Source organism: Cricetulus griseus, chromosome 2 (genome assembly GCF_003668045.3).
Source record: "Cricetulus griseus strain 17A/GY chromosome 2, alternate assembly CriGri-PICRH-1.0, whole genome shotgun sequence".
NCBI classification, from domain to species: Eukaryota; Metazoa; Chordata; class Mammalia; order Rodentia; family Cricetidae; genus Cricetulus; species Cricetulus griseus.
The window spans coordinates 345,360,462-345,374,828 of NC_048595.1; the positions used below are offsets into that span (position 1 = coordinate 345,360,462).

Here is a 14,367-nt window from a genome sequence, read left to right on the forward strand (position 1 = left end):
CCGATCCCGACCTCAGGTCTCCAGACCGAGGGGACACTAGGATGGCTGGGAGCCCCGCAATCCGCCGGAGTGGGAGGCGGCCAGCCACGCCCCTCGCTCGCGCCGCTTCCGGCACCCCGGCCCCGCCCCGCGCCGGCGCTGCCACATCCTCCGGTGACGTCAGCGCGCGCCGCCATATTGGGAAGCGCCGCCGCCGCCGCCGCCTCCGCTCGGGCTCCTGGGCTGTGTGGGGCCACGGCCGCGGGCGGAAGGCAGCCTTGAGTACCCCGCCGACTCCCGGGCCGCCGGCTTCGCTCAGCCCCGGCTCCTCATGACTGCCTTCGGCCCCGCAGCCCACGGACATCGCCCCAGCGCCGAGAATTAACACGGAAGCTCCCGGGGCCGGGGCCGTGAGGGAGACCCGGCAGGTCCCGCGTCCCTGTCGGTCCGGCGCGGCGCTTCGGCCGGAGCCATGACCTCGCTGACCCAGCGGAGCTCGGGCCTGGTGCAGCGACGCACCGAGGCCTCGCGGAACGCTGCCGACAAGGAGCGGGCGGCGGGCGGCGGCGGCGGCAGCGGCGAGGACGAGGCGCAGAGCCGCCGCGACGAGCAGGACGACGACGACAAGGGCGACTCCAAGGAAACGCGGCTGACCCTGATGGAGGAGGTGCTCCTGCTGGGCCTCAAGGACCGAGAGGTGCGGGCGGGCCGGGCGGGCGGGCGGCGGCGGGGGCGCGGGCTCCAGGTGGGCCCAGGTGGGCGCCGGCCGCGGCCGTACCTGCCCCTGGCTCGGGAGCCCAGCGTCCTGGAGCGCCCAACTTGTCCCGAGAAGTGTGGGAGTCAGCCTTCTCCGGAGGGGCCCTGTGCGTCCCAGATCCTCCCGGTACCGACCCCGAGTGCTTGGATTTTTCCTTTCTCTGTTCACAAGCCCTCTTCCTTTCGAAATCTTGGCAGTCTTTGCATTTCTTCCTCGCTTTCTTGCACCAACGATTGCAATTCCAGCCCGAGACAGCTCGGCAGACCCAAAGACTCGGAGCTACCACCGCTCCCAACTATGGAAGCTTTTTTGTTGTTGTTGTAGTTTTTAAGACCTGAGAGACTATCACGGATCTACTTTATGTAAAGTTGCAGTTACGACATGCTGTTAAGAATTAGCAACGTTATTTTACTGGTTATTGTTTAAAAAGGCAATGGAAAATTGCTATAAGACCTAGGACGTAACTTGTTTTGGGTGAACTTGGTTTGAGTGAGAGACGAGTTAGTATTGCGGTTACTTTACACGTTGTCGCCCTCGGCTTTGCCATTTTAAGGGAGGGCTTTGTCGTGAAGTGATGTGAATACTAAAGTTAGCGATTTGATGAAAGGCCGAAAGGGGTTAGATAGGCTTAAGTTGTATTCTAACTTTTGGAAAGGTCTTTCGCGCCCCAAATATCCAGGGGTTTCACACACAGAAGTTGAAGAAATGCTAGTAACCCATCCCTTTAAAAAAGTCGTTATTTTTAAAGACAGACGTTTGGCTATTTCATAAGTCATATGTGTGATGAGGTGGCCCGGAAGCTTGTTTCCTTTCAGTGTGGAAACTCTTATAGACAACACTTCGTGAGAGTCAGAAAGGTATGGGTCTTGTTTTTAAGTAAGTTTTCAGAATTCGAGAAGGAGAGCAAAAAACCCAATTCATCCCTATTTTAAAAAAGTTTTCTAGTTCCCCAGAACAGCATGTTTTTTTTTTTTTGTTTTTGTTTTGTTTTGGTTTTTTTTTGTTTGGTGGACTGTTTGTGTTCCCCGGATATTAGGTACTGTCCAGGGAAGTGATTCTTGATGGAAATGGTCCTGCGCCTTAATAGCAATCAGCTTGAAGAGAATTTGATGACATTTTGGCTGTAAAGGGGCACAGTAACTGTTTAATTGCAGTTACAATGAGGAAAACAGGTGGTATGTGTGCTTTGTTTTTGTTCTGGGATTTAAAAGCTAGATGCTATTGCCTTAGTGATGCGATTTTAGAAGTATTCATTTAGAAAATACTAGATTTAGAAGGCAGGCTTCCTGGTGCTGTACACTTTTCTTTACTCTTCTCCTCCCTCTGGAACAAACCAAATTATGAGGCATTTTTAGGAAATAATAAGAAAAGCAAAACAAAGACTACATTCCTGGGTGAGCGTTTTGGTCCAAGCTAAAACTTTACAGAAACTTTTTTGTATTGTCACTTTGAGAAATAATGGTGAGAAAGAGCCTTTTATTTTAGAGGTATTATTCTGAATGTTTAAGCTAAAGTTGTCAGTACTTGTTTTTCTGTGATTGGGTCCCATGAGGATAATAGGAAGACTTTGTTGAAATTTAATGGTACTACAACATTTACATAGTTTTTTTTTTTTTAATTCTTTGATGCCAGGTAGTTGAAAACATCTGTTGTGGTTATTTTGCGTAAATAGTCTACTTCGTAAGTCATGACCAAGGTTCAGCCAGACAACAGCTAATCTTTAGCATTTTTTTTTTTTTTTGTTTAAAAAAATGTAGGCAAGTCCAACAAGTGTGGTGGAGGCTCAGATTTTGCATTGCCTTCTTGGTTTTAGAGATTCCCTTGTATGTATTTCTTCCTCTCATATCATCCATCATACTAGTGACCTGTCTTGGGAGGTTCCCCCTTGTCTTTTTTTTTTTTTTTTTTTTTTTTTTTTTTTTTTTTTTTTAAAGAAGACTGGGTCTTGGTTTGTAGTGTAGGCTGGCTTCTAATTCCTAGTTTCCTGCCTCTGTTTCCCTAGTGTTAGGGTCATAGGCTTCATACTCTTTTCAAGGGTCAAGAGTTTTCTTACCTTGTCCCTAGGCACTTAAGCCTGTGTTTGATTCTAGTTTGTTTTATTATTATTTTAAAGATTTTATTTATTTATTATGTGTACAACATTCTGCTTCCATATATGTATGTGCACCAGAAGGGGGCACCAGATCTCAACGGATGGTTGTGAGCCACCATGTGGTTGCTGGGAATTGAACTCAGGACCTCTGGAAGAGCAGTCGGTGCTCTTAACCTCTGAGCCATCTCTCCAGCCCTGTTAAATTTATTATTAACTGACATTCTAGGTGATGGGAATATAGCTTAGTGGGTAGAGTGCGTTGCATGAAGTTTTGAATTTGATTTCCAGTTCTGCACAAATAGCTTGGTGGTCCATGCCTACAATCCTAGCACTTGGGTGGCAACAATATCAGAAGTTCAGGGTCATCTTCACCTATATAGTAAGTTGGAGGTCAGTCTGGGCTGCTTGAGAAGCAGTTGGCTTCAGATTGCTTACCTGGAATTTGTTTAAAGACCTTGTTAGGTCTCAAACTCAGGACAACGGCTAACCTGGGTGCCTGTTAAAGCAGACACTGGTGGCCTGGCTCTCAGCATTGCCAGTACTCGTTACAGAGTCCTGGTTCCTCCCAGCACTTGTCATCCAGTTCTCTACCCTCAACCTCTTCAGCCCCTGAGCTTCACTGCCCTCCCCTAGCTGCTCTTCCCATGTAACCCAGCTGTTTTGGCCACTTGCTCTCTTTCTCTTTGTCTCCTGGCTCACTCCCAGCCTCTTGCCTCCTTGCTCTTCTCTCTTCCTCAGGGCCCTTCACATGGCCCAGTTCAGTGCCTCTGGCTCTTTTCTCCCTTTCCGCAGCCTATACCTAGGAGCAGTCATGTCTTCCTTTTTTTTTTTTTCCCTCCAGTCCTGACAGTCAGTTTTCTTTCTTTCTTTCTTTCTTTCTTTCTTTCTTTCTTTCTTTCTTTCTTTCTTTCTTTCTTTTTCTAATTCAGGTTGGCATTTCAGGTTTTTTTTTCTTTCCTTGAAACACCCATACCTGGGGCCCTTTAAGGGGTTCTGGTACTAACTCTGGGTGACATGTCAGTGACTGATATTTAGAGGCCACTGCTAGGATGTCACATAGGTTCACCTATAGAGTCAAATTAAGTAATTAATTAGCAAGATTTCTTTGGATGGTGTGGGGCTGGGCAGGGTAAGTGGTATTTGTGCTTTTTTCATAGATGCTCCACTAGAGTAATTTCAGGATACTTCAGTAAGAATTTCCTTAGATAACCAAAAAGTGTATTAAGATAATTTTTCTTTGGTTTTAGAAGATTAAACTCAAGGGTCTCATATTGTACTACCACTAACTGTAACACTGACCCCTTAAATAACTTTTGAATTACTTTATTGGTGACTGATCTAAATACTTGAAGTTGGAGTTGACTGTTTCCTATACCTATTTAAAGATTTACTTATTTTATGTCTATGACTGTTTTGCCCACATGCTCATGTGTATGTGTGTGCATCTAGTCTGTCTTCTTGGTGCCTGAGGAGCCCAGAAGAGGGCGTCGGATCCTCTAGAATTGAGTTACAGGTGATTGTAAGCTGCCATGTGGGCACTTAAAATTGAACCCTGGTGTTCTGAAAGAGTAGCTGCCAATGCTCTTACCCACTGTGCTACCTCTCCAGCTCCAATTTAATCTGCAGTAGGGGAGCTGGTAAAGTGCTTGCCACACAAAGGCCCTGGGTTTACTGCCCAAAACTCATGTGAAAAGCTGGGAGTGGTGTTCCACGTTGAGGCAGAGATAACTGGCTCATGAAGCTCCTGAACCAGCCACTCTAGCCTACTTTGAAAGCTCCAGACCAGTGTGAAACCCTGTCTGGTAAAACAAGGTGATTGCCATCTGAGAGCAACAAGGAAGTTGACCTCTGGCATCTACATGATCATATATATACATATACCTGCCCATACAGAAAAAAAAGTATGCCTGTTGAATTGTAGTCTTTTGCTTTATGAACTAGCAAGTCTCAGAATTCTCATAAAAAGTGGGAAAACCCTCCTCCCTCCCTCCCTCATTCAGGCAGGGTCTCTCTCTCTCCATAGTCCTGGCTATCCTGAAACTCTGTAGATCAGGCTGGCCTTGAACTCACAGAGATTGTTCTGCATTTGCCTCCTGAGTACTGGGATTAAATTTGTGTGCCACCACACCCTGCTAGGATTTCTTCTTTTTGTTTTCTTGAACTCTTTCTGGTTACTGACAGCTTTAGGATAGCTTTTCCTTGAAATGTCTTCTCCCGGTTGTAGTTCGACTTGGTTCTCCCTGGAGGCTTCTGAGGAAAGAGTAGGAGTGGAGATGGGAGCGGGTATTCTGGAGACCTTTTCAGAACAGTGTTCTTGTGTTTATCATGTTCTCGAACATGGTTCTTTGAGTTTTCTTCCTGGTCTGCTGGTGCTGTCTTTTTCTAGTTGTGTGTTTTTTTTTTTTTTTTTTTTTTTTTTTTTTTTTTTTTTTTTTTTGTGACCCGATTTTCTTAGTTTTAATAGCCTTTAGTAACATCACCTTTAAAAATAGCAGTCTGGGGTGGAGAGATGGCTCAGAGTTTAAGAGAACTGACTGCTCTTCCAGAGGTCTTGAGTTCAATTCCCAGCAACCACATGGTGGCTTACAACCATCTATAATGAGATCCCGTGCCCTCTTCAGGTGTGCAGGGATACATGCAGACAGAATGTTGTATGCATAATAAATAAATCTTTAAAAAAAATTAGCAGTCTGATACTTGTAAGAGCTTTACTGCAATAATGCTTGAAAAGTAAGTAGTGATTGGGTGGGTTTATTTAAAGATGTCAATTTGGCAGGCCTCAAATATACTGTGTAGCCTGGACAGTTCTTGAATCTGAGATTTTTTTTCTTGAATTGGTGATCCTCTTCCTCTCTAACTCCCCAGTATTGAGATGACAGGATGTGCCACCAGACTTAGCTTGGAAGTTTAAAAGATGGAACTGACTTTGTGTGGTTTTTACACTGTGTCCAAAGATGAGTTCCTTTTGAAATGAATCTTTGGAATACAGTACTTACTAATATATATATATATATATATATATATATCTGCTTTGTAAAAATAGAAATTACCTCTATATATGCAATTAATGCTTAACAGCTCTGCTCTCAAATCTGTAAGCTAGTCGTAATTCAGTGTGTTTTCAGAAATTCAAGATGTGCTAAAAGTTTGTAGTAATTAAAAATCTAAAAATTTTGAAATTTATAATTCCTTTTTATCAGAAATTCAAGATGTGCTAAAAGTTTGTAGTAATTAAAAATCTAAAAATTTTGAAATTTATAATTCCTTTTTAAATACTAATTCTCTTACATTTTTTAAAAAATTTATTTGTTATAGTGTTCTGCCTGCAGGTATGCCTGTAGGCCAGAAGAGGGCACCAGATCTCATTACCATTGATTGTGAGCCACCATGTGTTTGCTGGGAATTGAACTCAGGATATCTGAAGAGCAGCCAATGCTCTTAACCACTGGACCATCTCTCCAGCCCTTCCCTTAATATTTTTGAAGGGTTTGAATTTTCATCTCTTTAAGCCAAGTATGAAATTTATAGTCTATATGAAAAATAAGCTGGAAAGATTGCAGCCTGTTAGTATATTGCACTATTGCAATGTAACCTTGAGTATACATGCAGTATTATAAGGTAGCATGTAGTAACACACACAGAGAGACTTAAAAAAAAGAAAGCAGGATATTTCTCTTCTTGTTTCATGAACATTAGAGTTGTAATACAACTAATAGGGGCTGGGAGATGGCTCAGAGAGTAAGGTGCTGGCTTTTCTAGTGAAGTGATTCTCTGTGATTCTGATGTTCCTGAGTCAAGTGGCCTGGTGTGCGCAGCAATGAACAACGAAAGACCTTGTCTCAAGAAAGGTGGGAAGGGGTCCAGTGAAGATGACTCCACTGATAAAGATGTTTGCCACTAAACCTGAGTTTGATCACAGGGACCCACATGATAGGACAGAACCAACTCCGGCAACTTGTGCTCTGATCTACAGTGAAGTAGTGTGTGTCAATGTGTGTCCCCTGAAAATAGTAAACAAATGAGCAAATACAGTGAAATCTGGGTGGTTGGAAGCAAGGATTGACATTTGAGGTTGTGGCACGTGTATGCGTGTGTGCACACACACATGCATACATGAGACAGGATAGAAAACAGTAGAATAGCACTATCTTTCCTCTTACTGCTTTCATAGTGCTGGGCCTTTAACCTGGGCCTTGCACCTGCTAAACAAGCAGCACTCTACAGCCAAACTACATATCCATCCCTAAAGTTAATTTATTTTTAAAGTTAGTAAGTTGTTCAGTCAGTGTCAACAGATGAAGTGCTTCTACAGTTGACCATCTCCCCTTGACCAGTACCCATGACTCAGTAAAATATTCTAAGTAAACCACGCATATTGAAGGTAAAATTATTCTCAAGAGCATGAACACTGATCTTGGAGGTGGTGCTGGAAAAACTACTTCCCTTCATATTTAAAGCTTAGATATCCAGCATGTAGATATATAGTTCATCTTATATTTCATGAGGGAAGAGACAGTGAAATAAGTCTTACATGTGTTTGCATTGAGATCACTTCAGAAATGTTTTTTGGGTTTTGGTGTATGTGGTAAGGTTCTCACCCAGGGCCTTTGCATGCTACCTGCATGATTTGAGTTACATCCCTAGCCTAGAAAGGGGCAATGGGGAGGCATGCCTGCCGACTTGGGAGGCTAATGCAGGGGGACTGCTGATCTCAGTAGTTGGAGGCCAGTCTGTGCTGTAACATAGAGAGCTCCTTCCTTATGAAAGAACAATGAATTTTATTGAGAGGAATTTTATTTACAATAGAACTTGACTGACATTTGAGGAACACTTTAGCAATTAAATTGTAGAAAATTATGAGTTAAAATTTTAAAGGAAAAGTTATTTTTGGTGACCATGTGAAGGTTACCTATATCTGCCCATCCCTGGCTTTTTGAGAAAAACTAGAGATTGAAGGGTTTACATGTCAACTTATGGTGGTTACTGTCACTTAGGATTCATTTCTTGGTTGGGACTAAATTTAGGGCCTGTGCCTGCTATATTTTTAAGAGTTCTATTTCTAGATGATAACCCTTGCCCTAGTTCCATTTTCTTTTTTATTTAAAGATTTATGTGTAAGCGTGTTTTGCCTACATGCATGTATGTGTAATGTGTGAATGCCTGGTGCCCTAGGAAATCAGAAGAGAGCATCAGACACACTGGAACTGGAATTTTGTGGATGGTTGTGAGCCAGCATGTTGGTTCTAGGAACTGAACCTGGGTCTTCTTTGAAAACAGGTGCTCTTAACTACTGAGCCAATCCCAAATCCCTAGTTCCAGGTTCTTAAATACAGTGTTAAATAGCTTTATACCATAAAAACAAACAACCAAAAATCAAAAAAGCCTTCCTAGCACTTGGGAGGCAGAGGCAGACAGATCTCTGTGAATTTGAGGCCAGCCTGGTCTACAGAGCCAGTTCCAGGATGCCCAGGGTTGTTAACACATTGAAACCCTGTCTTGAAAAACAAAACAACCAGAAATTACATGAATTTTAGTTTGATCACTGAATAGGGTTTACCAGTTTCTGACGTTAAAACAGGTTTAATTGGTATTTGTATTCCCAGTTAATCCAAATGTGGAACCCAATGTCAGCCACTTTGCTAGGTGCTGATGTTTCAAAGTTTTTTTTTTTTTTTTTTTTAAACTTTTAAGGGACATTCAGTCTGTATAGGAGACAGATTTCTAGATAATTCCAGTGTGTCTGGATACTGACTTTAGAGGAAATAAAGGATGTAGACTAGGGATTAGGGAGGAAGTCTCAGATCAGGAGCAACAAGACTACTGTCATAGTTATATTTCTATTGCTGTGATAAACACCACCACCAAAGGCAACTTGGAGAGGAAACCTATAGTTGTAGTCTGTAACTAAGGGAACTCAGGACAGAAAATGCATGCAGGAACCTAGAGTCAGGAATTGAAGCAGAGCCTATGGAGGATGCTGGCTTGTTTCTCCCGACTTGGGCTTGTTCAGTTTGCTTTCTTATACACTCTAAGACCACCTGCCAGGGATAGTACAACCCACACTGGGCCGGGTTCTTTAACATAAACCATCAAACAAAACAAAACAAAACAAAAACCTTACAGGATTGCTTATAGGCTGATCTTAAGGGGGGCTTTTTCTCAATTTAGGCTCTCTGCTCTGGTGACTCTAGTTTGTGTCATTAACAAAAAACACTAACCAACACAAACTACCCATGGTTTGCCAGTTGGGAGAGCTAAATTAAATGTTTTGAATTCTTAGACCCCTTTGTTTCCTGGGCAAAATAGACCTCTTTTTGTGGTCTGTCCCATAACCTGTTGTAGGATTAAAGGCTACTGTATTACTTAGGCTAAAAAAATGCTGTTGACTGACAGTTCCTTCCTCCTTTCTCCCACCCTTTCAGTGCTGGGGATCACACTTTGAACATGCTAGGCAAGTGCTCTGCCACTGAGCCCAGCTTCGTTACTGTTGTTATTTCCTGATCATCCTGGACTTGATAAGTAACTGAATGAGTAAAATGTTTACCACGTTATCTGCCTTTTCACTGAAATTTCCATTATTTTTCCTCCCTTTTTGTAATCCCAGACCATCTGGGCTGGGCAATCTGGAAACCTGAAGTATTTTTGGTTTCTTTTCCCTAGATGTAAGCCCAGAGTCTGTGATTGTTTTCATTATTTCTCCTCTTCAGAATAAATACTGTTCCTTCTCCTGAGATATCAGGAGCCACAAAATTTACAGCTGTGTTGTATTAAGTGCCAGGTGTAGTTGCTTCCTTATGCCTTCTGGTTCCAGAAGAAAGCTTGTGAGGTGTCTGGCCTCTTCTGCCTGTGTTGTAATCAGCACTTCCCACATCTTGATTTTTTTCATTTCCTCTTTGTGGTACTTTGTGTTTTTAGGGGAACAAAATAAAGCTTAGTACCTTCAAGGCCAGAATCTTCACAGAGGGTGATTAGGCTGGGATTCTACAACCTTTAAAAGTTATTTAAGAGAATATCTTTTATATTTATTTGTGTGTGGGTGTGCAGCACTGGCCACTGGAGGCCAGAGGACAGCTTGTGAGAGTTGGATCTCTTCTTCCATTATGTAGTTTCTGGGGATCAAAGTAGGTTTCCAGGTATTGGGTGGCAAGGGCTGTTATCCACTGTTTATTTTTGAGACAGGGTCTTAGGTAGCCCAGACTGGTTTTGAGCTCTGTGTAGCTGAGGAGGTCCTTGAGCTTGTGATCCTTCTGCCCCCGCTTCTGGAGTACTGGGATTGCAGGCACTGTCTACCATTCTTGGCTTATGTAACCATGCTGTGGATTGGCAAATCTCCCAATTGAGCTAAATCTCTAACTCTGGTCCACAGCCCTTTAAAAATTATTAATATGCACACATATAGTGTAAGTTACAACAATTAATAAAAAAGAGAACAAGAAGAGGTATATGGAATGATTTGTAGGGAGGGAAAGGAAAGGGGAAATGATGTAATTGTATTATAATCTCAAAATAATTAAAAAATTAATGTAAATTGAGTATGGTGGGGAGTGGCATATGTCTGTAATTTGGCTGGCCACCAAGCTCCCAGGATCCACCTATGCTAAGGTTACAGGCACACTTGGCCATTGGGTCCTAGATATGTGAACTTACATCCTCTCGATTTCATAGCAAGCAGTGCTATGCACTGAGACAGCTTCCCAATCGCTAATTTTTTGCCCCCCCCCCCCATTTCTGTATTTCTCAAGTTTTTTACAATGCTGAAGGTTGAACCCAGGGTATTACATACCAGGTGAGTTCCTATCACAGACTTGCATTCTTAGCTCCTCTTCTATGTTTTATTTGAAGCAGCATAGCCCAGGCTGGTCCCAAACTCCTTGGTTCAAGTGATCCTCTGCTTCAGGCTCTCTCAAGTATTTAGGCTCCAGGAGCTCTGTGCTCCTGTATGTGGTGATACTTGAGCACAGTGAAATATGGGCTGTGACCTAACAAATAGGAAACTAACATTTTAGACAGGAAACAACAGGAAGAACCTATAAGAGAACGTTTATTCTTCTGAAAAGTAGTAGTCTTGCTTGATTATAAAGGCAAATAAAAATTGTGTCAAGGTAAGTTATGATAGAGATTATGCAAGGAATGCAGAATATGAAAATTATTGGCACAGGATGATAAGCTGGGATTGATATCAGAATCAGTTGTGGGCTTTAGAGACAGCAATAATACTATAAACAAGATTTTTAAAAAGATGTGAGTGTAGAAAGGAGTGGAAAAAGTGGAGACACATCATTAGGGCGGGGTCTTAGAATTATTAGAAATGTTTCCAGTTATTTCTGTGTTATGTACATTTGCATCATGGTGTGCATTTACTGGTCAGATTACAACTTGTGAAAGTGGGTTCTCTTTAACTTGTGGGTCCTGGGTTATCAGGTTTGCAAACACCTGTCTCACTGACCTAAAATTATTAGAACTTGTGAAATTTGTGCCAGTCTTGGGTGAAGATTAAAAGATATATTTAAAACGTGCACGCGCGCCTGCACACACACACACACACACACACACACACACACACACACGGGTATTTTGACCTGGTCTATACCACAAATATGCAATTATGTCTACACCACACAGAATTACTAAGATTTCATTGTCACTATAGCTTGTGGGAGAGAGGAAATAAAAAAGATGGTTGGGTTGAGTTTAAGGCGCGTGAGTATGGTAGAAATATGCCTTTTCAACAAAATACAAGTAATCTGTATATGTAGGAAAAGAATAGTTTACCAGAAAAATAAGAAATAGGACTCGGTAACACGGCTCAGCAGTTAAGGGATCTTGTTGCTTTTCTAGAAGACCCGAGTTGAGTTTCCAGTTCAACATTGCCTATAACTCCTGTCCCAGGGCATCTGACACCTTCTTCTGGCCTCCCCAGGCACACTTGTACGCAAGCATGTGCCTGTCTGAGTAGAGTGTCTCATTGATAGACTCTTTCCTGGTGTGTGTGTGGTATTCCATATTTCCTTAGTATTGGAAGAAACTCATTCAAAATTTTACTTGTGGTAATTGCTTTATACTAGCTACTGTGCTAAAGGAGACATACAAGATGTGTGTACATGTGTATAATTAAAAATTGTGATAGTTGTGGTAAAGAAAAATTAGAGGATGCTGTTTGAGAATGAATTTGGGGGTTGGGCTTAGTAGAAACTTTTCCAAGAAATGCTGTTTGGTGAGATCCAAAGGATTGGAAGATCCAGGCGTAGTGATGATAGACTATTTTCAGAGGCCTATGTTGGCCTTGAGAAACTGAAAGTTGGTATGTCAGTTCCAAATTTTTAGTGTTTCTAGTACTTTGCCTTTATTGTGTTACTGATAGCATCTTAATTGTTACCTTATAAGTTTGAATAACTAGTCTTTTTCTTGTTTGTTTTCTCTGATGGATACAGAAAAGTCTAAAGTGAAGCTAGCCATTACTGTCAGCTGTTACTATTCTAATATTTTTCTCATCTACTTAAAAAGTGGGTCATTTTGTGTGTGGGGGGCGGGAAGAATATACATATGAGCATGCTTATATAAAAATGAATTGGTTTTTGAATTTTGTAATAAATAATCTTTGCACTAGGATTATTTATTTTACCTCCCACCCCACCCCTCAGCTAATACAGTATTTGTCTCATCTCTGGCAATCTTTGAGCCAGACACTTTCTCAGACTTCTTGGGAAGGTACAGAAAAAAGGGCAGGTGAGACATGGGAGAAAGAACATGGGAGGAGGATGACGAGGGCTAACATTAGACCAAGGAACCTATGGTCTCTGAGAAGGCAAAGTTCAGACGTGAGTAGAAGCTGCCGTTTGAGGTTCCCTTAAATAGTCCCAAAACCAGTCCTAGAGCCAGTCGTCTTAACTGTGGCAGCTCTGTCTCAGTGAACTTGGCTGTGTTGATGTCCCTTGAAATGGCAGACTTGCTGGTTTGGAAGCTGTGGCATAAGGGATGAGTGAGGTCAGAGGACATGGGACTGTCTGACACTAATTTGTGTCTCTAATCAGTTCAGTAGCACTGCGGACACCCAGGAGCCTGAAGAGGTGAACTCAGAGCAGGCATTATATTTTAGGGGTGAGGGACCAAGGCAGGAGAGCTGTTGCCAGGGCAGAGAAGCCAAGGCTACTTTTTGAGACAGTCTCACTTTGTAACTCTGGCTGGCTTGGAACTTGTTATATAAGACCAGGCTGGTCACCTTACTCTGCTGTCATAGTTCTGTGATAGAACTACACCCAACACCTGACCCTTATTTTTAAATGTGCTTGTCTGTCTTTGCATGTTATATACGTTGAGTGCTTTGGTAGGCTACAGGTATTGGATACTCTTGGAACTGGAGTTACAATCAGTCGTGAGTGACTTGATGTAGGTATTGTGGACCAAACTCATGTTCTCTGGAAAGAGCAGCATATGCTCTTAACCACCGTTCCATCTCCTCAACTCCTCTGTACTAGGATTTAAAAACCTGCTTACTAGACAGTTACAATATTTGGCAAGCTGTTACATGCATATGATAAACAAAAGTGATCCAACGTCAAAAAGTTTGGCAAATGGCTGAGTTTACTTGTTTTATTATAATAAATGACAAGATCAGTGTTTTGTTTTTTAATACATGGTATTCTGTAATGTAACTTAAGGTCTACAGAACTGTACCAAAGGATTTGTATTTCTTCCCCCCCTCCCCTTCTTTATTTCCTTAAAACTGAGACAAGGCCTCACTGTATTGCCCTGGCTGGCCTAATTTTCTATGTAGACTAGGCTGGCCTTGATCTCTGACATCTGCCTGCCTCTATCTCCCAAGTGCACCACCCTACCTGGCTAGTTTTATACAACATTATGAGGTCCTCCCTGAAGATTGGCTGCTTGTTTTTGCCTGGACCATGAGGACCCATGGCAGTAGGAGAGGATTGGTCAGCTAGGACGATGTAGTACATTAGCTTGTTGGTCTATTAGACAGTTGCTGTCTATCAGGGAATTAATAGTTATTAAAAACAGCTGGACAGTGTGGTGAAACTTTGGATATGGCTGTTTTAGGTTTGCTAGCATCTTCTCCTGGGCATGCACTATTGTATGCTTTGTCCTACTTTGGTCCCTTGCCGTGTCTGGATTCTTTGAGGGGTAGTACATAATCAACTTTTATCTTGGAATGCCTGCCCTTCTTAAAGTTTTAGGACATAGTGACTAAACAATTATTTTAAATCACACTTATGAAGTTGTAATGCCTCAGATTGTTCTGTGTTCCTCTGACTGAACTCATGTCTTTTTTGTTCTGTACATGGTATGTGAGGTGAGGGGCACTGTCTTATAGCCCTTGGTCTCTCTGGCAGTTGCTGGTCTTTCATCAAGAGCTATCTGATTAGCCAGTACTCTCCTGAGTGTGACTCTGACCGGAGCTCTTTCCCTTTTGTTGGAGGACCCAGCCTCAAAGATGCCTCCTTCATTACTGTTTGGAGAATTTCAAACCCCTTCAAGGTTGAATTGTTCATTTGGTTTCCATGAGTTAGAGTTGGATAGCACC

The 14,367-nt window shown here is 42.4% G+C and overlaps 1 protein-coding gene across 2 annotated transcripts in view; it reads left to right on the forward strand.

Moving 5' to 3' along the window:
• Positions 1-172: 172 nt before the first annotated feature.
• Positions 173-14,367, forward strand: part of Golph3 (golgi phosphoprotein 3) — a 30,038-nt gene continuing 15,843 nt past the window's right edge. The window contains exon 1 of one of the 2 annotated variants that reach the window (XM_027401252.2): positions 173-676. In XM_027401252.2, coding sequence (XP_027257053.1) covers positions 452-676 — 225 coding nt within the window. In that variant the 5' untranslated portion in view covers positions 173-451. The remainder of the gene's footprint in view (positions 677-14,367) is intronic. The other variant, XM_027401253.2, reaches the window with a different exon arrangement.